Source organism: Saccopteryx leptura, chromosome 3 (assembly GCF_036850995.1).
Source record: "Saccopteryx leptura isolate mSacLep1 chromosome 3, mSacLep1_pri_phased_curated, whole genome shotgun sequence".
Taxonomy (NCBI): Eukaryota; Metazoa; Chordata; class Mammalia; order Chiroptera; family Emballonuridae; genus Saccopteryx; species Saccopteryx leptura.
In genome coordinates, this window is record NC_089505.1 from 274,247,061 (window position 1) to 274,274,874 (window position 27,814).

General features: G+C 48.6%; 2 protein-coding genes and 1 non-coding gene across 4 annotated transcripts in view; 2 read left to right on the forward strand and 1 right to left on the reverse strand.

Moving 5' to 3' along the window:
- THADA (THADA armadillo repeat containing) overlaps positions 1 to 19,782 on the forward strand; it is a 355,537-nt gene extending 335,755 nt beyond the window's left edge. For both annotated transcript variants that reach the window (XM_066378390.1, XM_066378391.1), the window contains exons 37-38: positions 16,326 to 16,495; positions 17,744 to 19,782. In XM_066378390.1, coding sequence (XP_066234487.1) covers positions 16,326 to 16,495; positions 17,744 to 18,109 — 536 coding nt within the window. In that variant the 3' untranslated portion in view covers positions 18,110 to 19,782. The remainder of the gene's footprint in view (positions 1 to 16,325; positions 16,496 to 17,743) is intronic.
- TRNAI-GAU (transfer RNA isoleucine (anticodon GAU)) lies at positions 9,516 to 9,591 on the reverse strand. Its single transcript has one exon. It is a non-coding gene; the product is annotated as a tRNA-Ile (tRNA).
- Positions 19,783 to 22,262: 2,480 nt separating the features above from the next.
- On the forward strand, positions 22,263 to 26,477 carry ZFP36L2 (ZFP36 ring finger protein like 2). The gene is made up of 2 exons (XM_066378389.1): positions 22,263 to 22,625; positions 23,150 to 26,477. The coding sequence occupies exons 1-2, from the start codon at positions 22,575 to 22,577 to the stop codon at positions 24,569 to 24,571; spliced, it is 1,473 nt and encodes a 490-aa protein (XP_066234486.1). The 5' UTR covers positions 22,263 to 22,574; the 3' UTR covers positions 24,572 to 26,477.
- The last annotated feature ends 1,337 nt before the right edge of the window (positions 26,478 to 27,814 follow it).

Genomic DNA, 27,814 nt, shown 5'->3' on the forward strand with positions numbered 1-27,814 from the left:
ACTTTCTCTGAACTGTCTCTTCCCTGGCCTGTGTTGAAGAGGTTTTCAGTGGCTGCCCCTTCCCTTCCCTGGTCCTGGGCTTTTCCAGCCTTAGCCACCCACTTCCATCTGCCCAGGGCCATGGCAGCAGGTGGTTTCTGATGCCTTTGGAAGGTGGACATTCATTCCAGGGAGGCTACTAGAGAATGTCGGTCACAAGGGACAGATAGGAATGGCCTTGGGAAACCTGGGAGTAAACTTACTTTCAAGACATAAAATTCCCAGAAACTTTGAAATTACAGGCACTTAACATTTTAAGCACTGTTTTTACATCTTAAAATCACTTTGTGTGTTTAGGAGTCATTTATGCCTTGATTTGCTAGTTATATCACCATGGACTGTGTTTGTTCTGTCTAGAGCTATAAAAGACTGGGGAGCGTGAGGAGGCAGTACCAAGGGGGGGGGGGGGTAAAGCCCTCCAGAGAGGAAAATTATCTTCCTGAATTCTTATGATTTCAAACTTCTAGGGTTCTGTTACACTTCAGGACCAGCTGCATCTATTACCTTCCATATTCCACAGATGTGTTGGGGAGCTGGCCAGCCCCCACACACCTTAAACTCTGTGCTTTGTGTCCTGTTCCTGGACTGGGACACGTCTTCAGGGGAGCTCAGCACCCTGTGGTCATGACAGCTTTTACTGACATGAATTGGTCATTTGGTTACTTCCTTTATCCTACCTCAGGTCCTGAATAAGCTAAAAGGGGTGAGTTTGGGAGTGGGGGACCAGGAGGAGTATGGGGTGAGTGTCACTGAGGGCCAGAGACTCTTCAGGAAGAACTCAGAAGGAGCTAGTCAATCTTCAGAGCTCAGGCTGAGAAGAAATTCCCTGTAAGAAAGAGAAAGAAGTCCCAGTAGTAAAATAAGCTAATGAAAACTGGAATGACTTCAAAGAAATGGAAAAGAGAAACTGCAAGATCTAAGCTCATCAGTGAGGAATGTGGACTGTCTGCAGAACCACTGAACTCTGCCTGGGCAGAGGAAGAGGAGCCTCCTGATGGAAGAGGTCTCAAGTTGCCCAGACCCCCCCAACCTCAGGGCTTCCCAGTCTGTAGGCATCCTCACTGTACCCCACCTTCACCAAAGGCTCTGTTGCCTGCCTTCACTGGCTCATTCGGCAGGGTCAGGGAGAGGGGGAGAGAGGGTCAGGTTGTCCTTCTAGGAGGAGGGCTTTGGGGTAAGTGACTGTGTAGAGAGGAATAAAGCAGAAGGCACTTACCTTATAGGAAGAGGTACAGGTGATGGAACACTTTGAAGGGCTTAGCAGAGCAGAACCACTAAGGAGCAGGCAGAGTGCAGGGGAAGTGCTGGAGAGGGCAAGGCTCATCCAGAGGGAGGGGCTGACTTTGTATCATGCATAGGAAGGGTCTAACATGCTACAGGTCAAAGGAATCCTTGCTGAATGGAGGGAAATGCTAAGTGTGGCCCAGATACCGCTGTCCAGAGTACCTGTGGTCTGGGCCCGGCTCATTCTCCACCCTGTTGCCCCTCTACACAGCAGGGCCCAGGGACAGACCTTCATTATCCTGAAACAGCCATGGACGAAGCCCACCTACATCTTACTCTGTCCCACTGAGCTTGGGAGGTAGCCGCAAGAAACAGGACAGTGAGTTGCACACAAAACTGGGTGTAACTGCACAATGGTGGGATTCAAATAATTTAACAACCAGTTCTCTGCTCTAATGACCACTTTAAGTATAAAAAAATGAGCCCTGGCCGGATAGCTCAGTTGGTTAGACCATCACCCTGAAGCACAGAGGTTGCCGGTTCAATGCCCAGTCAGGGCACATACAGAAACAGCTCCATGTTCCTGTCTTTCTCTGTTTCTCCCTTCCTCTCTCACTGAAATCAATAAATAGAAAATAAATTTTTAAAAAGTGATATACTGAAAGGTAGTTTATTATTTCATGAATTTAATACTTAAGAACAATAAAAGAGGTACCCAAAACTAGATTATAACAAAGAGTTTTAAAATATTAATGAAAATATATTAAATAATACCGCACAAAAAACAATAAAACTGTTATTTAAGATATTTCCATATTGCTGTTTGATTGGTGTCCTCACTTGCAATTTTTTTTCACCTATGGACGGAATGAACATTACTCTGGGCACTTAGAATACACTGTTGTGCAGATGAACATTAAAAAAGAGTAAGGAATGTAAATGTGTGATTTCCACGTTGGGCAGCTGCCCCCGCGCTCACCGTAGAGAGAACCCTGATTACAAGTGCCATTTTAACAACCGGTTTGCAAAACTCAACAAAAAATTAGGTATCAGTTCTGCCAAACCGATATGTACAGGCTGAACCCCACATCTGTAACTGCAGTACTCAGAATTTTTAGGGGCTGGCGGGTGCCACTCTCACGTCCCTGCACTGAAAGCCCCTTGAAACCAGATCTTTTTCTTTCTTTTTTTTTTTTTTTTTCATTTTTCTGAAGCTGGAAACAGGGAGAGACAGTCAGACAGACTCCCGCATGCGCCCGACCGGGATCCACCCGACATGCCCACCAGGGGCGAAGCTCTGCCCACCAGGGGGCGATGCTCTGCCCATCCTGGGCGTCGCCATGTTGCGACCAGAGCCACTCTAGCGCCTGAGGCAGAGGCCACAGAGCCATCCCCAGCGCCCGGGCCATCTTTGCTCCAATGGAGCCTTGGCTGCGGGAGGGGAAGAGAGAGACAGAGAGGAAAGCGCGGCAGAGGGGTGGAGAAGCAAATGGGCGCTTCTCCTATGTGCCCTGGCCGGGAATCTAACCCGGGCCCTCCGCACGCTAGGCTGACGCTCTACCGCTGAGCTAACTGGCCAGGGCGAAACCAGATCTTTTTCACAGATGTTGTTGCCTGATGGTGATATTGTTTGAATCCATTTCTGCATCTTTGGTGCAGTTGGAAATGAACAGTGCAAGTCTGTATGTAAACTCTGACCTGAGTGCACTACTAACCAGCTGTCATTTACCAGCCCCTTTTTGGTGAAACATGACCTGCTGAATAAGAAGTGCACACTTTTAGTGTTGGCTGGTTGACTCATGGTAGAGCATCGTCCTGGCATGTGGAGGTTCCAGGTTTGATTCTCAGACAGGGAAAACAGGAGAAGCGCCCATCTGCTTCTCCACCCTTCCCCCTCTCCTTTCTCTCTGTCTCTCTTCCCCTCCCACAGTGAAGGCTCCATTGGAGCAAAGTTGGCCCAGGTGCTAGAATGGCTCCGGTTGCAGCGGAGCAACGCCCCAGATGGGCAGAGCATCGCCTCCTAGTGGGCATGCCAGGTGGATCCCAGTCGGGCACATGCAGGAGTCTGTCTCTGCCTCCCACTTCTCACTTTAGAAAAATACAAAAAAAAAAAAAAAGTGCACACTTGTAACTCTTCTAAAGTGCTTGTTTTCATTCATGTTGTCTGTATTCATTTTCTTAAATCAGGGGAAATTTTATATATATATATATGTGTATATGTATGTGTGTGTGTGTATATATGTATATGTATATGTTTATATATGTATATGTATATATATCCATCCCCCAGTGATTTGAGGTGGGCCCACATTTTTTGATTATTGTTTTTTAACTTTGAATATAAGTTTTTTAATAGATCTTTTTTAAAAATGGGAAAAAGAAGGACTTGCTGGCATATTTCTGGCTTCATGATAAGTCACCAAAACAATGTTTGCATCAGGCACGTTACTACATCCGTGGGGATCTCAATTTTGTGGAGCTGGATCTACAGGAACTTTTGGGAGTCCAGGCCATTTGTTCAATATGAAACAGCTAGAAGATTAAGAAAAAGCAAATGACTACTATTTGACCGTTTTTCCCCCTTTCAAATAATGGTGTTTCTTCTATCCTTTCTCTTCAGAGCTGGAAATTTTTCTACCTCAAGGCACAAAGGGCTCTGTAGCAAAATGTTCATCTCTAGTGGCTACTTTTCACCTGTTGCCACCTCTCTGCCCAGAGAGCTGGTGAAGAGCGATTGCCTTCCAGAAAAAAAAAAAAATAGATGAGCCTGACCAAGCAGTGGCACAGTGGATAGAGCATCAGACTGGGACACAGAGGACCCAGGTTCGAGACCCTGAGGTTGCCGGCTTGAACGTGGGCTCACCAGCTTGAGTGTAGGGTCGCTGGCTTGAGCGTGGGATCAGACATGACCTCATGATTGCTGGCTTGAGCCTAAGGTTGCTGGCTTGAGCAAGGGGTCACTTGCTTTGCTGTAGCTTGCCCCCCTCCCATCAAGGCACATATGAGAAAGCAATCAATGAACAACTAAGGTACTGCAACGAAGAATTGATGTTTCTCATCTCTCTCCCTTCCTGTCTGTCCCTATCTGTCTCTCTCACTCTCTCTCTCTATCTCTGTCACACACACATACAAAAAAAAACACATGAGGAAATGAGCTCCTTCTCATTTTCCCCAAATGGAGACCTGGGCCCTCTTTTCCCGATGAACACTGAAGAGTGCCATCTGTCCTCGTACTAGACTGTTAACTTGAAAAGACTTCACTGAAGGGACTATTAGTTGTGTAGGGTATGAGTAAGCTTAAAGCAGGGTTTCTCAACCTCGGCAGTGTTGACATTTTGGGGAGAGGGGCTGTCCTGTGCATTGTAGGTTGTTTAGCAGCATCCCTGGCCTGTACCCACTGTATACCAGTAGCACCACCTCCCTGAACTGTGATAACCAAAGATGTCTGCGCATATTTATGAATGTTCGGGGGGGAAGGTTAATATCATCTCTGGTTAAAGTTGAGACCTAGTAGGTGAAGGGAAGCAGTATGAGATACTAAGGCACCCAGGGACTAACCATGGTAGGAATCTGTTACCACCCCCGTCACCCTGCAGTTGAGAGCAGAGGGATGGGGTTACCAGAACTGGTGAGAGCCAGATGGGGGGATGCAGCCACTGCCAGAACCTCAGCAGCTTAGAGGAGAAGCTGAGGGAAAGAAGTACCCAACTTCTCTCTCTTCCTACCCTCCAAAATCTCAGGGGTCCTTTTCCATTAGATGAGTCCAGCTAAGCCAGATGGCAGGGAAACCTGGATAATACAGGCCCTGGAGGTCAGCCTCCAGCGGCACTGACAGGATAGAGCAGGACAAAGAACAGATCTGGGGGCAGAGAGAAAATAGTTTATTCATCCATCCAGACGTTCACTGACTACTTATGGGCAGCTTAGCAAATGGTCAAGAATATGGGCCCTGGAGTCAGACAAGCCTGGGTTTATACCTGGCCTTTCCACTTACAGCCTGTGTACTTGGTTTTGAATGAGTTGTTTCTCTATACCTCAAAAACCTTGAATGTAAAGAGGCAACAATAATTTGGTCTACATGTGTGACTTGATTCTTGCCATCTTGGTATTTTCCCATTGGGGAAACACAAGTCCTAAGTAAATTGCTTAAGACAGACTGTAATCAGGTACCAAGTGGGTGGTATCTGTGTGCCCTGGGCTGTGGTACAACGATTCTGGGAAAAGCCAAGACATGGGGTTCAGCCACGGGATACCCTTCCTCACCATCTGTGAACACTTTGAGTGCTGTGCAGATAGGGGCAGAGAAAGGTCACAGTGAGCCTGAGAAATCCAGACCACAGGACTTAGGTTGGGTCCTGGGGAACAAGTAGGTCTGGCCAAGTCTGGGTGAGGAAGAAGACCCAACAATGGGAATGGTGAGTAAATCAAAGCCGTAAGGAAAGGCCCAGAGGACAGTGAAGGAGACTGGTGAGAGGGGAGCGTTGGCACATTGGCCTGGGGCCCTAGTGTAGGGGTCACAGACTCACATGCCTACAGGGGTGAGGTGGAAGGCAAAAGGGTGGTCGCAGACTAGATGCCTCCTGTAGGGCAGGGCCGCTGCTCTGCTCCGGCAGCTGTTATCACATGGAAATGTAGACCCACAGACACCAGGTCCTAATTTTCTGAATGTTCAAAAGATGCTAGAGAGTTGGGGTTTTATGAGAAGTCTGCTGACTTTTCAAAAACCACGTGAACTGTTCCAAACTTCTGTGAAGACCAAACAGTCCTTCTGTACCCCTGTCCAGGTGCTTGCGATGGGTCCGCTGGGGCCTTAGAACCCCTGAGCTGTGTGTGTTAGATTGGGTTCTGCCTCTGTGCATGCTCCGTGTCTTTGAAACAGTGGTGTCCAGGGCTTAAAAACAAGAAGAAGTAGGAGGAAAGGGATCTTACGGAGCCAGGTGAAGTTTGAATTGCCCTCCAGACTTAATAGTGTGGCCAGGTTGGGAGTGGCAGGAAGGGCTGGCTCTAGTCCAAGGGCACCGGCTCGGAGCAGTGAGTGGGTGGGCAGCAGTCAGTGCTGCAGTGCCCCTGGCACTTAGCCCAGGGCTTGCTGGGGTTGAGGTGCCCTTGGGAGCACCGACCGGCACATTTGGTTCTTCTTTGATGAAAGTTTTGGAATATTCACAAGAAGAAGAGAGACTAACGCCACAAATACCCAAGTTTCCCCACCCAGACTTGCTGCTGATTCTTCAAAGCTGGAGGGGCCACCCTTCTCCATCTGTTAGGACACTGACCTTCCTCTGGGCCGTTTGTCTCAGGGAGGGTCACCTGGAGCTCCGTGGGGTGGTAAAGGCTGGGATGGTGACCTTTGACAGTACAGCCATGAAGTCCTCTCGTGGGTTGCCATGCCTGGAATCCCACCTCTGAGCCTGGTGCTGCTGGCCTCGAGGAGCAGAGAGCCCCAGGCTCTAGAGGCGGAGGGCCAGTGAGGCAGGGCTGGGGAAGCCCTGGCAGCCCCCGGAGAGCTAACTGGCGCAGTCACAAGCTGACCCAAGCCCAAGCTTCCGTTCCACACTTGTTTCTCACGACTACTTAAGATACACGCTCTTACCCTGCTGAAGGAAGTGAGGGAATCTATGGAGATGATAGAGTTTTCTGGAAAGAGCCTAGTGAAACCTTTCAGTATTTTCACTCACTAAGAAGGCAGCACAGAAATACCCTGCCGCACGCTACCTTTGTTCCCGGGCCTGCTCCAGCCCACCTATACCTCCCTTTGGTCCCAGACATGTTCAGCCTCTGACTCTCTGCCTGCCCAACTTTTCCCTCCATGAAGCTCTCCCTCCTCCCCACATTTATTTTTTCCTTTTATGTCTTTTCATCACTGCCGGTAGTGGTATAATTAGTCCCTGTCATACACCATCTGGGACAATTTCCTGACACTTCCTATGTGTCAGCTTGCCTCTGACTAAACTATTTACTCCCTGAAGGAAGGGACTGGGATTTTCCTTGTGTTTCTCACTGGGCTCCCCACGTAGCAGATGACCAGTAAATATTTGCAGGTAGATGAAAACTTGAATTGATGGAGGAATGGGTGGGTGGATGGACGGAGAGTTGATTGGATGGTAGGGTTGAGGTATTTTCCACAGGTGCCTAAGACGATTCTCCAGAGCTCAGGGTGGGAGACCCTGATCCATGACATTTACTCAGCATTCACTGTGCTGACTTGACCTCTCTTGGGAAGGACTAGGAAGAAGATGTAACCAATGGTCTTAGCCAAGCCTTCTCCGGCCCCCTCTCCACCTCTGACTGCTCATTGCCACCTAGGCCACCAGCATCTACTGCCTGACTACCTGGTACAAGGCCAGGCAGTCTCAGCTCCTCTGGGAAGCCTTCTCCGGCCCCCTCTCTACCTCTGACTGCTCATTGCCACCTACAGAGCCCTCCGGCACCTGAGGCCTGGGCCCTGCAAGCAAGCACGAGGGCTTGAAGGCTTTTTCCAGGCCCCTCAGGTAGCCTGTGAGCTCTTTCAAGGCGGGCACTGTGGTCAGGCTTTCTCCCAGCAACTGGAACTAACTTAGGCACATAGTAGTTGTTTTTTTAATTACAGCAGCTTTACTGAGATATATAGTATATACCATACACATCCTATACAAGTCACTCATTTAAAGAATCCAGTTCAGTGGTTTTAGCATATTCATAAAGTTAGGCAGCTATCAATACCATCCATTTCAGGGCATTTCCATCACTCCGAAAAGGAATCCCACACCCTGTAGCATTTACCCTTCATTCCCCCCTGTGTTGGTTTCCTGTGGCCACTGTGACAAACTGGCAGAAACTTGATGGTTTAAAACAACAGCAATTTGTTATCTGTCAGTTCCAGGGGCCAGCAGCCCAAAATGAAGGTGTCAGCAGGCCACGCTCCCTCCGCGGGCTCAAGGAGGGCCCTAGCTCTTGCCTCCCGCAGCTAAGGCCACTGGCACTCCTCTGCTTGCATCTCTGCGGCCTCTGCCCTGTCTTCACATCGCCCTCTCCTTCGTGTGGCCGATGTCCAACTCCCTCCTCTTTCTTATTAGGACATTTGTGATGGTATTTAGGATCCACCCAGATCACACTGGATCATCTCCTCATCTCAATGCCATTGACTTCATCACACCTGCAAAGTCCCTTTCTCCAAGTAAGGTAACCTTCACAAATTCCAGGGACTTGACTTGGAAATCTTTTAGGAGGCCAGGTTTTTGTTTTTGTTTTCAGCCTTCTACTCTCACTCTTCCAGGCCCCCAGCCCAGATCCATCTCACATACCATAAAATACACCATATTCAAGTGTACGTATGTACAAATGTTAATATGTTCATAAGGTTGTGCAACCATCACTGATCACTGTAATTCCAGAACATTTTCTCAACCCCAAATGAAACAGTGTATCTATCAGCAGTCATTCCTCATTTCCCCATCCTCCAGCCCCTGGCGTCCACTCATCTACGTTTTGTCGCTAGGATTTGCCTTATTTCCTAGAGGTGGAATTATACAATATGTTGTCTTTTGGATCTGGCTTCTTTCTTTCACTTAGCATAATGTTTTCAAGGCTCATCTGTGTTATAGCATGTACCAGAATTTCTCTTCTTTGTGACTGAATAATATTCCATTGTATAGCTCTAACACAGCATCTTTATCCATTCACCGGTTGATAGATATTTTGGTTGTTTCCACTTACTGCCTGGAATGAACAATGCCTTCTATGTACAAGTTTTTGTGTGGACATGTTTTTGTTTTGTTTTTTTATCTCTTAGTTATATGCCTACGAGTGGGAGACACTTTGAGACTGTTTTCCAAAGTGGGTGTACCAGTGTACATTTCTACCAGGGATGTTGTGAGAGTTCCAGCTTCTTCACATCTTCACCCAAACTCATTACCTGTCTTTTTAATTATAGTTATCCCAGTAGATGTGATGTAGTATTTCACTGTGGTTTTTGTTTTTTTGTTTTGTTTTGTATTTTTCTGAAGTTGGAAACGGGGAGGCAGTCACACAGACTCCCACATGCGCCCGACCGGGATCCACCCGGCACGCCCACCAGGGGGCGATGCTCTGCCCATCTGGGGCGTTGCTCTGTTGCAACCAGAGCCATTCTAGTGTCTGAGGCAGAGGCCATAGAGCCATCCTCAGCGCCCGGGCCAACTTTGCTCCAATGGAGCCTCAGCTACGGGAGGGGAAGAGAGAGACAGAGAGGAAGGAGAGGGGGAAGGGTAGAGAAGCAGACAGGCGCTTCTCCTGTGTGCCCTGGCCAGGAATCGAACCCAGGACTCCTGCACATCAGGCCGATGCTCTACCACTGAGCCAACCGGCCAGGGCCCTCACTGTGGTTTTGATTTGCTTTTTCCTGCTGGTTAATGATGCTAAGCATCTTTTCGTGTGCTTACTGGTTGGTCATTTGTGTATCTTCTCTGGAGAAACGCCTGTTAAGATCCCTTGCACATGTTTTAACTATTTTTTGCTTTTTATTATTGGGTTCTAATAGTTCTTTATGTATTCTGGATCCATGTCCCTCGTCAAATATAGGATTTTCAAGTATTTTCCCCAATTTTGTGAGTTGTCCTTTCACTTTCTTAATGACATTTTTTGAAACATAAGTTTTCAATTTTGATGAAGTCTAATTTTTCTTTTGTTGCTTGTATATATATTTTTTTTTTTATTTTTATTTTTATTTTTAACTGAGAGGAGGGGAGATAGGCAGACTCCCACATGCGCCCTGACCAGGATCCACTCCAGGATCCGCATCTGGGGCGATGCTCTGCCCATCAAGGGCTGATACTTGCAACTGAGCTATTTTTGGCATCTCAGGCAGAGGCTCCACGGAGTCATCCTCAGTGCCTGGGGCCAACACATTCAAATCAATCGAGCCATGGCTGCAGGAGAAGAGAGAGAGAGAGCGCGAGAAGGGGGAGAGAAGCAGATGGTTGACTCTCCTGTGTGCCCTGGCCAGGAATCGAACCCAGGACTTCCACAAGCAGGGTCGACACTCTACCACTCTACCCTGGCCTGTAGGCTTGTACTTTTGATGTCATAGCTAAGAAACCATTATCTAATATAAGATTGCAAAGCTTTGCTCCTGTTTTCTTCTATGAGTTTCATAGTTTTAGCTATTAAATTTCAGTCTTTTTTTTTTTTTGTATTTTTCTGAAGTTGGAAACAGGAGGCAGTCAGACAGACTCCCGCATGCGCCCGACCAGGATCCACCCGGCATGCCCACCAGGGGGCGATGCTCTGCCCATCTGGGGCGTTGCTCTGTTGCAACCAGAGCCATTCTAGCGCCTGAGGCAGAGGCCATAGAGCCACCCCCAGCGCCCGGGCCACCTTTGCTCCAATGGAGCTCTGGCTGCAGGAGGGGAGACAGAGAGGAAGGAGAGGGGGAGGGGTGGAAAAGCAGATGGGCGCTTCTCCTGTGTGCCCTGGCCGGGAATCAAACCTGGGACTCCTGCATGCCAGGCTGACGCTCTACCACTGAGCCAACGGGCCAGGGCCAAATTTCAGTCTTTGATACTTAATTTTTACTTTATAGTGAGAGGAGGGGAGGCAGAAACAGACTCCCGTGTGCACCCTGACCGAGAGCCACCTGGCAAGTCCACCAGGGGGCAGCGCTCTGCCTATCTGGATCCCTTGCTCTGTTGCAATTAGAGCCATTTTTTAGCACCTGAGGTGGAGGCCATGGAACCATCCTCAGCCCCTGGGACCAACTCGCTCCAATTGAGCCATGGCTGCAAGAGGGGAGGAAAAAAGAAAGAGAGAGTAAGAGAGAGAGAAGTGAGAGGGAGGAGGGTGGAGAAGCAGATGGGCATCTCTCCTGTGTGCCCTGACTGGGAATTGAACCCAGGACATCCACATGATGGGCCGACAGTCTACTGCTGAGCTAACTGGCCAGGGCTAGTCTTTGATACATTTTGAGTTAGTTTTTGTTTATGTCGTGAGGTAAGGGTCCATTTTCATTCTTTTGTGTGTGGCTATCCAGTTGTCCAGCTCCACTGGTTGAAAGGACTATTCTTTCCCCCTAGTTAATGGTTTTGGCACCCTTATCAAAAACTGAGGATTTATTTCTGGACACTCAGTTCTATTCCATTGATCTATATGTCTCTATCCTTATGCTACTACCACACTGTCTTGGTACCAGTAGCTTTATTATATGTTTTGAAATCACGAAGTGTAAGTCCTACAGTTTTACTATATGTATTTTTCCAAATTGTTTGGCTGTTCTGGACATACAACGGTTTTTTCAGAAACACTTACTCTTTAGTCATTTGCTTTCTTATTTCCTTGATGGACTGGCAAACCTATGAGAGCCTGGCTGGCCTTCATGATTAGGTGAAAAATCCTCTCCCTACTCTTCAGTCTCTCCTTCACAAGGCATCTGGCCAGTAGGGATCTGGATTGTTCTGGCTGAGCTTAGTCCAGGACAAGGTAGTAAAAGAGGGAATTTGGTGGGATACATCTAGCCTCTCAAGCAGGAGATCTAATCTAAATCCAACTAATCGTTCCCCCACCCCATCCCAGTTTTCCTTCCTCTGTCCTCCTAATCTTGCAGGGCCGGTGCTTTGGTGGTTATAATTCTATCTGGATCCACTCCTGGCCGACGCACCAGCTCTCCTTTTGTGCCTGTTATTCCCATCACTCTCTGTCCACTTTCTAAGCATGATTCATGAGCATATGGTACAGGAGGGAGGATATCTGCCCTGTCAGGTAGTAATGGCAGTCTGGCCTTTCTGGTGGCATCTCTGGTCAGTTCCATGTGTCTTTGATGGGTCCAGTAGGAGTGTTGTCTGAGCCACAAGCACCGATTTTGCTGGCACCTGGAAATTTTTCTTCCCTGTGGGGCTCTCAGTCCTTGCCTTAAGGAGACAAAAAATAAGGGTGGGGAACAGTGGGGCATTAATAAGAGGGCCATCTTTGCTCCAGTGGAGCCTTGGCTGCAGGAGAGGAAGAGAGAGACAGAGAGGAAGGAGAGGGGGAGGGGTGGAGAAGCAGATGGGCGCTTCTCCTGTGTGCCCTGGCCGGGAATCAAACCCGGGACTTCCGCACACCAGGCCGACGCTCTACCACTGAGCCAACCGGCCAGGGCTGGTCAGGCAACATTTTTTAATTTTAATACTTAGTCCAGCTCATGAAAAAAGTTTTCTTTCTAATCTGGCCCCGGGGCAAAAACTGTTGGCCACGCCTGGGGTAGCCTGTGCACTGAGGTTGACTTGGCTTGGTGCCAGCACCACTGACTGTGAACTTGAACCTGTTTACTCCACCTCTATGAGCACAGCTTCCTCGTTTGTTTAATAGGGATGCTTCCCTCATGGTGGTGGGAACAATTAGGGTTCAATAGAAGGAAAGTGTTTATTATCAACAATAATACTACACTGCTCACAACAATTAGGGGATATTTTATTGTTTCATATTCATTTTGAAATATCCCCTAATTGTTGTGAGCAGTATAGTTACTTATATATTGAATGCTTTCTTTGTTGCAGTCCCTATGTCAGTGTTCAGACTAAATCAAGTAGGGTAAAGGAAAGTGGAGGTTTCTTGACCTCCAGAGCCATGAACTGGAATGCTTTGAGCATGCATCTGCTATGTGTTTAATCCTATACTGCAGTGGTTCTCAACCTTTCTAATGCCGTGACCCCACAATACAGTTCCTCATGTTGCAGTGACCCCAAACCAAAAAATAATTTTGGTGGCTACTTCATAACTGTAATTTTGCTACAGTTATGATTTGGAATGTAAATACCTGATATGCATTATGTATTCTCATTGCTACAAATCAAACATAATTTAAACATAGTGATTAATCACAAAAACAATATTTAATTATATATTGAGAAATATTTATTACTAATGGACCTCCTTACCTAGTATATTGGGGCTACCATTCATAAATAGCTGCTTAACTAATGGATCTGTTTTTTCCAGATTAGTGGCAAGTTTTCTATATAGAACAGTGTGAACTACGTCATAGAACACACTGCAGTTTCTGCACAGCATGGTATCTTTCAGGGCTCTTTCACACTATAAAGCAGCGGTTTCTGCGGTGGAATCCACATCTCATTTATTTCAATGGGAGACCCCTGGATTCCGCAGAAGAGAGATCCCCTGTACGGCAGAAATGCAGTTCCGACACATTTCTTCCTCTCCTATTCAAGTCAATGGGAGGCCGCAGCAGATTCCGCTCAAATATAGAGCATGTTGCTTAAGTTTTTCTATAGGAGGCAGATCTGTTACACTGCAGAATCCGCACAGCAGATTCCTCAGTGTGAGGCCTCTTTCAGTCTGTTGGGGGTGGCGGATTCCACCTTTGGAATTTTTCTGCTCTAGGAAAAGTTCTAGCATGGAAAAAATTAAGCAACATGCTCTATATTTGAGCAGAATCTGCTATGGCCTCCCATTGACTTGAATAGGAGAGGAAGAAATGTGTCAGAAACTGTCATTTCTCCGCCTCTTATTGAAATCAAAAGGAGGCTGCAGCGGATTGTGTGGTAACCCGAGATCTCAGGAGCTCTCTTCCACAAAATACGCCGCACTCCTAATGAAATCAATAGGAGGCAGATTCAATGCCGAAAACTGCTGATTTCAGCAGTTTCCTCATTCAGAATATGGGAAAATAGTGGGAGATATGGGAGATAATTATACATTGGGGAACAGTGTGAACTACATCTTATAGTGGTCTCTTATAGTATAAGACCGGTGTAGTTCACTCTGTGTAAATGTATGGTGCTTTGTGTAAGTGTAAGGTGCTTTGTGTACTGTGTAATGATTACACACAAAGCACCTTACACTTACACAGTATTGTGTGTATGGTGTGTGTACTGTTTTTACATTATTAACCTTTTTTACACCAGCAGGCTGTCTCGCAGGCTCTCTTGGCTCTCCACCTCTTGCCTCTCCGCCTCCTAGGCTTCTGTCTTCCGGCGCTTGCTGCACCGCCCACTGATGATGTCAGCAAGTGCTGGACACACCTAATGCGCTGCTATGGACGAGCAGCCGCGCTGCTATGGACTGTGGAGCATTCACCCCCCCTTCCCCCACTCCTTAGGCCCCAGACGGATGATGCAATCACGTCTACGCATGACCGCAGGCATTCAGTTTGGAACGCAGGTCCATAAAGGCATGCCTTCAAGCTGAATAGCGCTGCTGCAGAGGGTAGCGTGGCTTCTCAGCGGCTAAAGCCATCGGGAAATATGTATTTCCCGATGGCTTTAGGCGACCCCTGTATTTTGGTCGTTCAACCCCCGCCAGGGTCGCGATCCACAGGTTGAGAACCACTGCTATACTGGTCTTCATGTGTATGTTCAATTCTTTGAGGTTTGAAAGATACCAATTAATTCTACCTCCTCTCCATACAGACTCTAAACCATACAGAGGAGTTAGGCAGAGATAAAAACAGGTATTGTACTGTAGGTGAAGGCTGGACCAACAACTGACAAAGACCAACAGTCAAAACACACCTTCATACATACCCCTTACTGTTTCTCAGTTTAAATCCTGGTTCCAGGCTATAGAGCCAGCAGTATGGGGAGCAGGGGCAGTAAGGGGCAGGTGTCCTAGGGGGTTGATTTGGGGTTCTGAAGGTGGTAACATGGGCCCTTGGCAGCTTCCTGAGTCAAGGCTCTGCTCCATGCACTGTAAATAGTCCTGGCCCTGCTAGAGGTCACCAGCCCTGCTTATCTCATCATAAAGACAGTGAGATGACTGGAATGTTGTGCTAATTCTCCAAATTCGTGCTTTGCACACACTAAGAAACTTGTTGATTTCAGTTTCTTAATAGCCACTTAATGCTTTGTGACTACACAGTGGGTTAACGTATCTGATCCCTGGATTCCTCATCTGTGAAGTAAAGATGGTTATACCCAACCCATAGGATGTTGAAGTACTGGAGAGAAAGTACTTGCTTGGGCCTCACACATCACAGGCCCTCATAGGCCTAAACCTGGTTCAACACCATGGAGAACTTAGCCTTCTATTCTAGATGCTGAGCTCATCTCTTTTGGGGCCAAATGGTTGGGGACAGATCTGTGGGCTGGAGTTGGAGACATGGATTTCTGAAAGACAAGGTCTCAACAGCAGTGGATTATTGAAAGACAAGCCTTGGTGTGTGGATGGATCTACAGAGGTTCATTGTCTGGGTAGTGGGATTCCAGTCCCATTTCAGACCTCCTCCAGCTTGGGGTGGGGTTGCTTGCAGAAGTATCAACACTCTGAGCCTCTCTTCAAATCCACCTTTAGGACTGTCTCAGGCAAAATGGTGAAGTAAGCAATGGCTTCCCCAAGGCACCGTCTTCCCCTTTCAGCACCCTCACGCAGCCCACTAGGAAGATGAGTGTCTGAAAGGCAGATTCACTCTAAGACAAAGGGCAGCAAAATCTTAGCGAATTCCAATCTACCACCTGTTGTTAGGATGGTTTTTACATTATTAGATGGTTGGGGGGAAAAATCAAAAGAAGATTTTTGTAGCATGAAAATTACATGACATTCACATTTTATTGGGACATAAATACAATTTTGTTGGAACACAGCCACAACTATTTGTTTATATATTGTCTACGGCTACTTTCAGCAGAGTTGAGTCATTCTGATGGTCTAAAATATTTACTTTCTAGGCCTTTAAGAACAAGTTTGCTGATGCCCTGCTCTAAGATGTTAGAGATTCTATGTGTTTTGTGCCCAGTGGGATTTGCTATTGGAGGGAGGGGCAAACAAGTGGCAGGCCTGCAGAGGAGCCACTGGGTGGGAAGCTTTCCTGATATCCTTGCGGTTACACTAGACAGGCTAAGGGCAGCTAACTCTCTAGTCCTGTAGGTGCGGCTGCATCTGTCCACACAGTGAGAAGCAGAATGCAAATGGTGGGGTTCAGGCCTATGACTCTAGTTGTGTAGACAGCAGGACTCAGAAGTGGATTAATAACCTTTAGTGAACCTATCCCACCAGCTTCTCTGCCAGGGTGGGGGCAGGGGTTTTCCCTGCGGCCCTTTCTGTTCCCAGAGTTCTGCAGAGCCTCCCTGGGTTGGCTCTGAGCAGCATATGCACCTCTCACCTCTCTCTTGTTTCCATAGAATTTGCCTTCTGTCAAGTGGATGCGTCCATTGCCTTGGATCTGGCCCTGGCTGTGCTGTGTGACCTGCTCCAGCAGTGGGACCAGCTGGCCCCTGGACTCCCAGTCCTGCTGGGATGGCTGTTGGGAGAGGGTGATGACTTCATGGTCTATGTGGAGAGTGAGCATCAGGTAATCCTGGGGTCTCAGGGCGGTGGAGGCAAGGTGGGAGTTTCGTGAACCCACCAGAGGCAGCACTTACAGGCTCACTTGGGCCTCATGCGCCTGCTGAAACGGTGCTTCCGGATGCTCAGAGCAATATCCCGTAGAAACTCTCCAAATGACACGGCAGCCTGCTGGGTGCTGCAGGGGCAGCTCTCATGATGGCGTTTGGGGTTCTGTCTGTGGAGAGAGGACTTTGAAAGAGGCCCCTTGGAAGTTGAGAGTAGAATTATGGATAATCCTTATTAGTCAACAGCTTCCTATGGTGAGGTCTGAAGGTGAAACTTTTCCAGGGAATCAGGGTCCTTCCAGGGTGTTCACTGCTTAAAGAAAACTATTAGCCCCTCCAGGTGGGTGACTAATCAACATACTAGAAAACTGAGGACTAAGACAAGCAGCAAAAGCATCTTGAAAACTTAAGTGCATATCCACCAGTCTGACTCAGACGGCCTTCTCCACATCACCAGCAGGCTGAGAGTTCAAAAAGCAGCCTGTTTATGGGAAATGCAGAAACAAGATAAAGTGTCTGTGATAAAATGACCTTGAGCATCCCCACCTTCATAGATATTTGATTTCATACTCAGAGACTAGTGTCTCCTGTTTGGTCATTTTCTCTTTGTTCTGCTGCTGAGAGTTCCCTTCCTCCCTCCTCTTGGATTTCTAGAAGCACCTTAAGGTCTAGGGCCTGCTCCCATGTTGAGGTCCCCTTTTTAGTCTTAGGTCCCCAAAATATCTTGGCTTGAAACCACAAACACATCTTTATCAAAGGTCATGTTAAGTCTGGAGAAAAAAATTCCTCTCCAGTTGAGAAGTACAGCAAGTGAAAACACAAGGTGACCTTCAAGGCTGCAAGTGGTGTGTATACACTGGTGTTGACAGGCAAGAGTGGGCCCTCTCTCTGGTGGGGGAGGGGACACACCTCTTCTGCCTTTGCTAGGACTCTGATCTGGGCTGGGACTAGCAAACATCCCCTGGAAGGCTGACTTTTGGCTTTTTCTCTTTTTAAAATTTTTAAAATTCATTTTAGAAAGAGAAGGAGAGAGGGAGAGAGAGAGGAAGAGAGAAAAGGGGGGAGGAGCAGGAAGCATCAACTCCCATATGTGCCTTGACCAGGCAAGCCAGGGGTTTCGAATCAGCAACTTCAGCGTTCCAGGTTGACGCTTTATCCACTGCGCTACCCGAGGTCAGGCTTACTTTTGGTTTTTTCATTTGATTTAGGTGGAAGAAGACTACCTGTTTGAAAAAGCAGAAGTCAACTTTTGGGCTGAGACCCTGATCTTCGTAAAATACCTCTACAAGAACCTCGACTCTCTCTTCTCCAAGTCCAACTGGCATCTCCTGAGCCCTGAGAGGCTCTGTCACCTTCAAATGACAGCATCAGAGCAGTGCCACCTCCTTACCCAGCTCTTCAAAGAACTGCCACCAACTGCTGAGTTTTCAAAGACGGTAGAGTTTACGAGACTGCGCATTCAGGAGGAAAGGACTTTGGCTTGCCTGAGGCTGCTGGCCTTTCTGGAAGGAAAAGACGGGAAAGACACCCTAGTTCTCAGTGCTTCAGATGCTCCAGCAGAAGGAAATCAGTGAACTTTTCCAGGAATAGAAATGGCTTGTTAAAGAAAGAAGACTTAGGGGGTGGGAGTGGGGTTGGATTAGTCCCCATTAAACCTGTGGGAAATGTGTTGAGCATAAATTCAAGTATTTTTTTCCCTTCATACCCCTCTGACTTCTGAGTCTAGTCTTCCTACAGAGGACTTTTTCTTCAGGCCACGCATTCAAGGCAGCCTGGTTTACTGCTGCTACTGTAGGAAGTGAGGTTACCACGTTGAATATTTACTCGGTTCCCAGGTGCAGGCCACCTGTGGGCCTGAATTAGTCTTTTTCTTCCCCCAGGTCCTCTAATGTCCAGCCATAACCAGCCTGCATTTTCAATGAATTGACTGCACAGAATTCGGTTTTGACACATGATTGTTCCCTCCCCCACTCTTTTTGGCTGGATGTAGGAGCTGGATTTGTTGGCAAACAGCCCACTTGGTCAGAATTCCAGTCTTTATTCCATTTTAGCTAAAGCAGAAATATGTTTCAAATGTTGGGTCCTGAGAGTATTAGGATCAACTTCATACAAAGAGTTTTGTTTTTATTGCCTGCATGTGTGAGTCCTGAGTGACCTACACATGCCATCCTAATTATTAAAAGAGCCATTGAGAGCTCCTACCCCCAAAAAAGTATTTGTGCTAATGCTAGGATACCTGATTTTGCCACCCAGTGAAAGCATAGACTCTGGGGTTGTTAGAAGGAAACTAGGGAAAGGAGAGGCAGAGTAAATTATATATTTGAAACCTACCCTCTTTACTATCATTTTCTTAGTGGTTATAACAAGAAGTTTCTCATTTAGGATGCCAGGAAACACATTTATCCATTTCAGTAATTGAATCTAGAAACCTTAAGGATTTCCTGCCTTTCCAAGCCAGCCCTCTTCCTCAGACACCCAGCAGATGTCACTCTTGCATACATTTTGCTGCTGGTCCTGTTTTTCATTGACTTGCCATTTAATTTGTAATTTCAGAGTAAGCGTAACCCACACACAGTTATCTTGAAATTCATAGCTTGGATGGGCCATAGCCTCATCCACACTCATTTTTCATCCTTGTTATCTGAAAAAGCTATTTCAGCAATAGTATGTAAACTTGGTCCAGCTTTTAGGATTTGTAAATATTTTTAAATACTTCTCAGGTGAGCAATCACTTAGAATTTTATCATTGGTGTTTGAGGATCTGAAGGGTCAGTTTATAGGAGAGAGTTTGATATGATCATTTCCAACTGTAGAAAGGCTTATATTTCAGATTTAATTTGTCTCTCTTTGAAAGAAAATCACCTAATACTAAAAACACAGCCATACTAGAAGTATAAAGGGCTATAAAGAAGAAGCAGGGAAAAAAGTTAACCTAGTGTCCAAAGTTTTGTCCTAAAGAGAAAAGAAATTCCCTGGCTGATTTTGCACCCTTCAGCTCACAATGTTTTCTTGTGATCCTGAATTAATTACTGGTTAGGCATCTGTATAGCCCACACACACTTGATGGAAAGTTGCCAGCCTAACATTTCTTTTGTTCTGAGACAACCTGGCTGGTGAGAATTGTTGGCACAATGTGCTTAAAACCATGGTGGAATATTATGAAACTGGCCCCAGCAAAACCTAGCATTTCTTTCTTTCTTCATTTAAAATGAAATAAAAGTAATTACATAATAAAAATGTTTTACATCAACAGGTACCGTAGATTGTTTGTATGTTACCTCCAGAATCCTTCTACCAAGCCTGCAAATTCGGTGTTCTCATAGCTGTTGACTAGGAGGAATTACCCCAGTTTTGCTCTTGGCTGGCTGTGGCCAGCCTGGGAGGGCAGGAGGGACAGATGTGTCACTGGTTTTGAATATGAAATCTTGTTGCTGACCTGCAGTAGCAGTGGCCTGGAAATGGCTCTCTCACACTTTCCTGGTTTCCAGGGAAATTGTGGAATACCCTACTGTCAGGGTCAACCTCAAATTGTTGTGTTTGGGGTCATTTCAACAAAGAACAAAACAGAACAATCAAGGATCTTGAAGTGTCAGCCACAGAAGCCCAGCCAGGGTAGGCTGGGTTAATTGTTAAGAGTGAAGCCGTCACCTCTTCTGAGGTCACTGATCTCGGTCCAAGATTTGGCGCCCCCTACCTCTGCATTTATGATTCTCTGGACCTCTATCCATCTAGCCATAGAGGCCTGGCTTTCTCCTTTTTTTATACTTTGTCAGTGGACAGAACATCATCCTGGCACCCAAAGTCACAAGTTCCATCATGGGCACATACGAGAAGCAACCAATGAGTGCACAACTAAATGGAACGAGTTGATGTTTCTCATGCTTTCTCTCCACCCCACCCCACACTCTCAAATTAATGGGAAAAATAAGATGGATTATACTTGTTTATCTTTTAAACACATTTAACAACTCATTTGCACATTTAACAACTCATTTGCACTTTGACAAAGGTGAGAGATGAATAAAGCAGAAATTATCTTCGTTTTACCAGAAAACCCAAGTACCGGAGTACTGGGTACACGGAAATTATGTGATTTGCCTAAAATCACATGGCTTGTAAGAGGCAAGGTCTGGATTCCAAGCTCTAAATTTCTGACCCTCACATCCTTGCAGCCCTACCCTAACTCGAGTTCCAGAAGTGGGTGTGAGGGAAGTGCAGAGAGGGCACTGCACTCTAAAGGCCTACCTCACTCCTTTCCAGGTTAACAGAGAGGAAATGAGGACAAGGAAACAAAAAATAAGACCAATTTGGGAGTAGGTGTGGGTCTTACAGTTGCCTTTTTTGACACATATGGGATCTTCCAAGTTAGGCCCAATTGAAGCCTAGGCTGCCAGGTGTTCAAAATCATGGGCCTAACTCCAACTTTTTGGCAGCATACTTGCAAATACTGAGTGACAAGTGTCCTGCACCAGACTCACTATCTGCCAGAGGGGGACTGTCAGCGGTTTTAGCCTCACTGGGCGCTAGGGGGGGTGTCAGCCCCATAACCGGACGGTGCCCGTGACAGAGCACTTCCCAGCACAGGTTTTTGGAGTGTGGGGCTGGCGAGAGGAAACGGGGGCGAGCCCATCATTTGAGCCCTCGGTGCCCAGCCCTGCCTGGCCGCGGGTCAGCCAGTGCCTGCAGCCCACAACGAGCTAAGGCGGGACGCCGTTCCCCCAAAGGCCGGGGAGGGAAGCGGCCTGGAGGGCGTACCAGGCCAAGGCTGTGGCGGGCGGGGAGGCTGGCTGCCAGCTGCACCCCAAACCCCGAGAGGGCTGGGGAAAGCCGGACTAACCAGCAGACGGACGGGGTGGCGGGAAGTCGTCTCTATGCCTGCGCGGCTCTGCCGGCCATTGCTCCTGTCCTCCCAGTAGACTCCCCCGCCCGGGACGCCCCGCGCCACTCCGCGCCTTTGGCCCTGGCTCAAGGTCTTGTGATGTGATTAGCAAAGCCAGCGCCTTGTCCTCAGACACTCAGCCCTAACCGGCAGGCCCAGGCGCTCAGGCCCTGTTTACTGCAGCCTGGGCGGGGAGGGAGGCGGAGAAACCGGCCCAGGCTCCTCCCCGCGAGACTGCCGCTGCAACCGCCCGCGTGGCCGCTCCCGCCCCCACCTCCACCGTGTCTCCACGTGCAGCCGGGACGGAGCCTCCGCCCCATGGATTCAGAGCTCCCATCCTAACCCGCCCGCCGGCCGGAGCACCCTTTGCAAACCAGCTGGCCCGCGCAGACGGTTGCAATATTCTTGCATTTTGCAATTCCCGCGCCCAATATAAAACTCAGGGTGGGAGATAAAGGCTCCACAGTTGTGCCTTGCAGGATTGGGCGCGGAAACACATATCCAGGGCTGCAAAACCCCGGCCACATTAAACGTGCTAGGGATTTCCAACAGTGTAGCCCCAAAATAGGGGAGCTGTATCTTCCCGCCGCCACCCAACAGCACCCATCTGGGCCAAGCTCACCAAGCCGCCCGGGGCGCCGCGGCAGCCTGCCCCGCCCCGAGGCCTCTTCGCCCCCTCCCCCAGAGAAAAAAAATTGGCGGCGGCCAATAGGAGGCCAGTAAGGCTCCTGACGTCCACAAGCCGGCGGGCGGCGTTGCCTGGAGACCCCAACGGGGCAAGCGTTCTGTCCCCTCCCCCGGCACGCCCGCCCAGCGGCAGCCGCTTTACAGGGCTCTATATAGAACGCGAGCTCGCGGGCCACCGAGTTCCAGCAGTCCGCGAGCTGCCGTCGGCTCCGCGCGGGGGGGGGGCGGGCCGGGCACCCCGGGGCGCGGAGAAGCGCTCTTTGCTTTTCTCCTTTTTCCCCCACGCCGCAGTTCTGGGCACCCTCAAACCCAGATCACGCTTCTCCCCTCTGCTTTTCTCGTCCCCAGCTAACTTTCAGTCCTTCCCCCGCCCCTCTCCCGTTATTCGTCGTGGCTGGAGCCCGGCCGCGCCGCCCCGAGGTTTCCTCTGGATCTCCCAGCCTACAACTCCGACCATTACAGGATCCAGAATCATGTCGACCACACTTCTGTCCGCTTTCTACGATATCGACTTCTTGTGCAAGGTACGCGGGGGAGCAGAGAGGAAGGCGGGCAAGCAGGAAGCCCTTGGAGTTTTCAAACTTTGCCTTCGGCCCTCGGCTTTGGGGGACCCCCCCCCACCTTGACTTTTTGGGGTCGGGGGAAAAAGACCGAAGTTTGTAGTAGTTGTGCTGGTGCCTTGGGGGCGGGGAGAAGGAGCAGGGAGGGCGGAAGGGCCGGAGGGAGCAGCTGTAGCTGTTTAGTTTCTCCCCGGCCGACCGCGGCCACACTACCCGGGACTTCCCGGACTGAGTTTGCGCCGCCCAGGCCGGCGGCCCACGGGCTGAGGATCACATGTCGAAATCCAGCTCGGCCTGGAGTGGGAGTCCGGCTCCTACCAACACGAACTTGATTCTTTTCCGTGTGTCTATGGGTGGAGGGTGGGGGCCGAGTCGAAATCCGCAAAAAGGAAAAAGAATCAGAAGACTGGCAGTTACTCAACAACTCGCCCCAACTGTTCCCTCCCTCACCCCTTTTCATCCTTTCCCCGCTCCCCTCCTTTTGGCAGACGGAGAAATCTCTGGCCAACCTCAATCTGAACAACATGCTGGACAAGAAGGCAGTGGGGACGCCCGTGGCCGCCGCCCCCAGCTCGGGCTTTACGCCGGGCTTCCTCCGACGGCACTCGGCCAGCAACCTGCACGCGCTCACCCACCCCGCGCCCAGCCCTGGCAGCTGCTCGCCCAAGTTCCCGGGCGCGCCTAACGGCAGCAGCTGCGGCAGCGGGGCGGCCGGTACCCCGGCCTCTTACGGCACCCTCAAGGAGCCGTCGGGGGGTGGCGGCACGGCCCTGCTGAACAAGGAGAACAAATTCCGGGACCGCTCGTTCAGTGAGAATGGCGAGCGCAGCCAGCACCTCCTGCACCTGCAGCAGCAGCAGAAGGGGGGCGGCGGCTCCCAAATCAACTCCACTCGCTACAAAACTGAGCTGTGCCGGCCCTTCGAGGAGAGCGGCACGTGCAAGTACGGTGAGAAGTGCCAGTTCGCACATGGCTTCCACGAGCTGCGCAGTCTGACCCGCCACCCCAAGTACAAGACGGAGTTGTGCCGCACCTTTCACACCATCGGCTTCTGCCCCTACGGGCCGCGCTGTCACTTCATCCACAACGCGGATGAGCGGAGGCCCGCACCGTCTGGTGGTGCCTCCGGGGACCTGCGGGCCTTTAGTGCGCGCGATGCGCTGCACCTGGGCTTCCCTCGGGAGCCGCGGCCCAAGCTGCACCACAGCCTCAGCTTTTCGGGCTTCCCGTCGGGCCACCACCAGCCCCCGGGGGGCCTCGAGTCACCCCTGCTGCTTGACAGCCCCACTTCACGTACGCCGCCGCCACCTTCCTGCTCTTCGGCTTCGTCCTGTTCCTCGTCCGCGTCGTCCTGCTCATCCGCTTCGGCGGCCTCCACACCCTCGGGCGCCCCGACATGCTGTGCCTCCGCAGCAGCCGCAGCAGCCGCAGCCGCCCTCCTGTACGGCCCCGGGGGAGCCGAAGACCTGCTGGCACCTGGCGCACCGTGCGCTGCCTGCTCATCGGCCTCGTGCGCCAACAACGCCTTTGCCTTCGGTCCAGAGCTGAGCAGCCTCATCACACCGCTCGCCATCCAGACCCACAACTTCGTGGCGGCCGCCTACTATCGCAGCCAGCAGCAGCAGCAGGGCCTGGTGCCCCCAGCACAGCCCCCTGCACCACCCAGCGCGACCCTCCCTGCCAGTGCCGCCGCACCGCCCTCGCCGCCCTTCAGCTACCAGCTGCCGCGCCGCCTGTCCGAATCGCCCGTGTTCGACGCGCCCCCGAGCCCCCCTGACTCGCTGTCGGACCGCGATAGCTACTTGAGCGGCTCCCTGAGCTCGGGCAGCCTCAGCGGCTCTGAGTCCCCCAGCCTCGACCCCGGCCGCCGCCTACCTATCTTCAGCCGCCTCTCCATCTCCGACGACTGAGGCAAGAGGGCGCCAGTGAGGAGGAGGAAGGGAAGGCCGATTCTGGGGGGTGTTGGAGGGTGCCCCCGTTATCTCCCCTGTACTAAGAGCCAGGGGCTCACAGGAGAGGCGGGTGACAGAAGCCACAAGCAGACTGCAGGCTGGACCGAGCACTTGGACTCGAACTTGTGTGCCAGGAGGTGCCCCCACCCCTCCCCTTTTGGTTTCCTCTTGTTTTATTTTTTATTAATATTTTTATTATTATTACGAAGTTTCATTATGTTGAGCAAAAAAGCCGACGAACTTGTTGTATTGATGAACAAAATATTCACAACTGGGCAGTTGTGATGCGAATAGAACAAAAAAACCAAACACTTAAACTTTTTCAGGTCTCAGATGAGCTTGGGACTTTAGGAAAAATCAACCCAGCACCAGCAGCTACCAACTACCATTCCATGTCTACACTTGGAAAGCATTAGTTACAGTCCAGATGTGGGAACTCTTATCTTGAAAAGGAGGTCCTTGTGTTTGTCTCAGACCAGTGTAAACAAGCCAACCAAGCCACCACCTTGCTAAACCTATAAGCTTTTAGAATTTAATATTCTGCCAAGAATATGCCTTGATAGTAGGCTGCATAGGTTCTTTTTTTAACTGAGTTGTATGTGTCTGGGAAAAACTTGCATTCCAAAGTTTCATACTGGGTTACTGGTTTCATTGCCACCACTTAGTGGATGTTTAATTTAGAACCATTTGTCTGCTCTCTCTGGAAGCCTTGGGCAGAACTTAATTTGTAATTGTTGGAATAACTGCTGAATTTTTAGCTGTTTTGAGTTGATTCGCACCACTGCACCACAACTCAATATGAAAAAAACTATTTAACTTATTTATTATCTTGTGAAAAGTATACATTGAAAATTTTGTTCATACTGTATTTATCAAGTATGATGAAAAGCAATAGATATATATTCTTTTATTATGTTAAATTATGATTGCCATTATTAATCGGCAAAATGTGGAGTGTATGTTCTTTTCACAGTAATATATGCCTTTTGTAACTTCACATGGTTATTTTATTGTAAATGAGTAAAAAAAATCTTAATTTAAGAGATTGTATGTAATATTTATTTCATTAATTTCTTTCCTTGTTTACGTAAATTTTGAAAGATTGAATGATTTCTTTACAGAAATCTATCTTGATGCTGTGGAAGTAGTTTAAGGAATATCTTAAGTTTTCTTAGAATGTATAATGGTTGTAGCCCATCCAACTTGAAAGTGTCCACATACTTTGCAGGCAGGCGTAAATGTGGCATGCTGTTCTCATTCCAACTTTATAAATTAGCAAAAACTGTTTTTGTTTGCATATTCCACCAGTTCTACTGTGACATACTCTGTGCGTATAAAGACATGTAGCAATAATGGGGGTAGTCTCACAGTGCCTTTAGGAGGGCCAGAACTAGCCTTAAATCTTCCTCAACCAAATAAGTATTTTTGTCTATTAGTGCTTGAGAGAATTTGAATGTAGGATGGGTTCAACTGCACAAAAGGAAAAGATTTTTACCACTTTTTTTTTTTTATATAAAGTGAAGAGGCCACCTATTAGTGCTAAAATAATAGTATGTATTACATGAATATGCCTTGTTTAATTACAGAAGATTCCAAAATCTGTACTATTTTTTTCCCCGTGTAGAATGGCAGGAATGCTTTCCTGGACAGCGGATGAATGAGCAGTAGCTTTTAGTTTGTATGTACGTAGGTACAGTCGGAGCACTATGTATGTATTACTCTGGACTACTTTGACAGAAGTAGGTATTTGAATGTAACAAGATAAGTCATCTTGAGTTGTAATATATTTTGGGGAATCAGTTCACTACAAATTGTGACTGTAAACATTGTACTGTAAATGTTTTGTAGTTTTCCCCCAATAAAATTTTTGGGAAAAAAAAAGGTATTCATGTGTAAGATAGCCTGTTTTTGGTTTTTAGTTTTTAATGGGAATATCTAGCTTCCCATCATTTTGTCTAAGCCTGGTCCAGGTCTTAGAAGGGGTTGGGGCCTAAAATTTAGAGAGCTGGCAGAGCCTGCCCCTCTGTATTTTCTAGTTAAGTTTTTAGCTGGGAAAAAAGGCAATTATTTGTACCGTTTAAGGGCATTAGTTAGCTGTTCCCCTTGGTAATAAGATGCATCCCAGTGTTGGCTGGTGGCAAGGCCTGGCTGGGAGGCCTGAAGGGGTGTGGCCCGTCTGTGAGTCACCCAGTGGATCACGTGGCAGCAGTGGCAGCTGAAGGTCTGATTTTTTTTTCCTGGGACGCCCAGAGAACAGAACTGCTTGGGTGGGGTAGGGAGGAGGGTCTTGCCAGGCTGAGGGCTGCAGGCCCTTAAAGTGCTGAACCTGGCAGAAAGGGCATTAGTCCTGGGATTTGCTGGGACTTGGTAAAGCCTGGTTGTGTCTGTCCAGAGAGGAGAAAGGGACGGAAGATTAAACAGGTTAAACTTATATCTGGGTAATGTTTGTTTATACAGACGGCTTCCTCTGTGAGTGAGCATGTTATTTATGCAAAAGGTTAGTGTCTGCTTTAGATGCAGAGAGCCAATGCAACCCAAGTCTCTAGAAAAAAGAAAACCTACCAGTTTGCTAGTTGTCAACTGAACAAAACCTTGGTATGGTTATTTTCCACAATTACTTTAAAAACTTAAAAGTAGTTCATAATTCATGTTTTTCCTTCATCCTCCACCCACCCTGCACAGTTCAGACACTTTTCCAAAGTAGGTAAAAGCTTTAGCAAGTTTGTTTTCTTATCTACAACAGCTGTACTCTATCAACCAATACTTGTATCCCCTCTCTCCCTGCGTAGTCCCGGGTCTCCTGTGTCTCACAGCTGAGCCGGTAGGGGTGGGGGCAGCCTGCCGACCCCACTAGGCTTTAGACAGCTGTTCCACGTTAACGATGATTGCGTTGGTGTTAGCTGGAGCGTTTTGGTGCTTGGCGCACGCTACTAAAGGGGATGAGGAGCAGTTTCAAAGTTCCCCCAGATGCCAGGCCCTTGGCTGAGGGCCTCGGCGGTGGGGGCAGGGAAACCCCAAGCCAAGAAGGGCTTACCAGCGAGGACCTTGCAGGCCTCTTCACCATAGAGAATGTGTAATGGGGAGGAAAAGTCTAAAATGTGGTGCTATTTAGGCCAGGCTGCATTTCAAAGGCCTTGTTTCCACTTCATTCCAAAACTTATTTTTCTTAAGTAACTTTTGATCATCTGGAATGTTAGACTT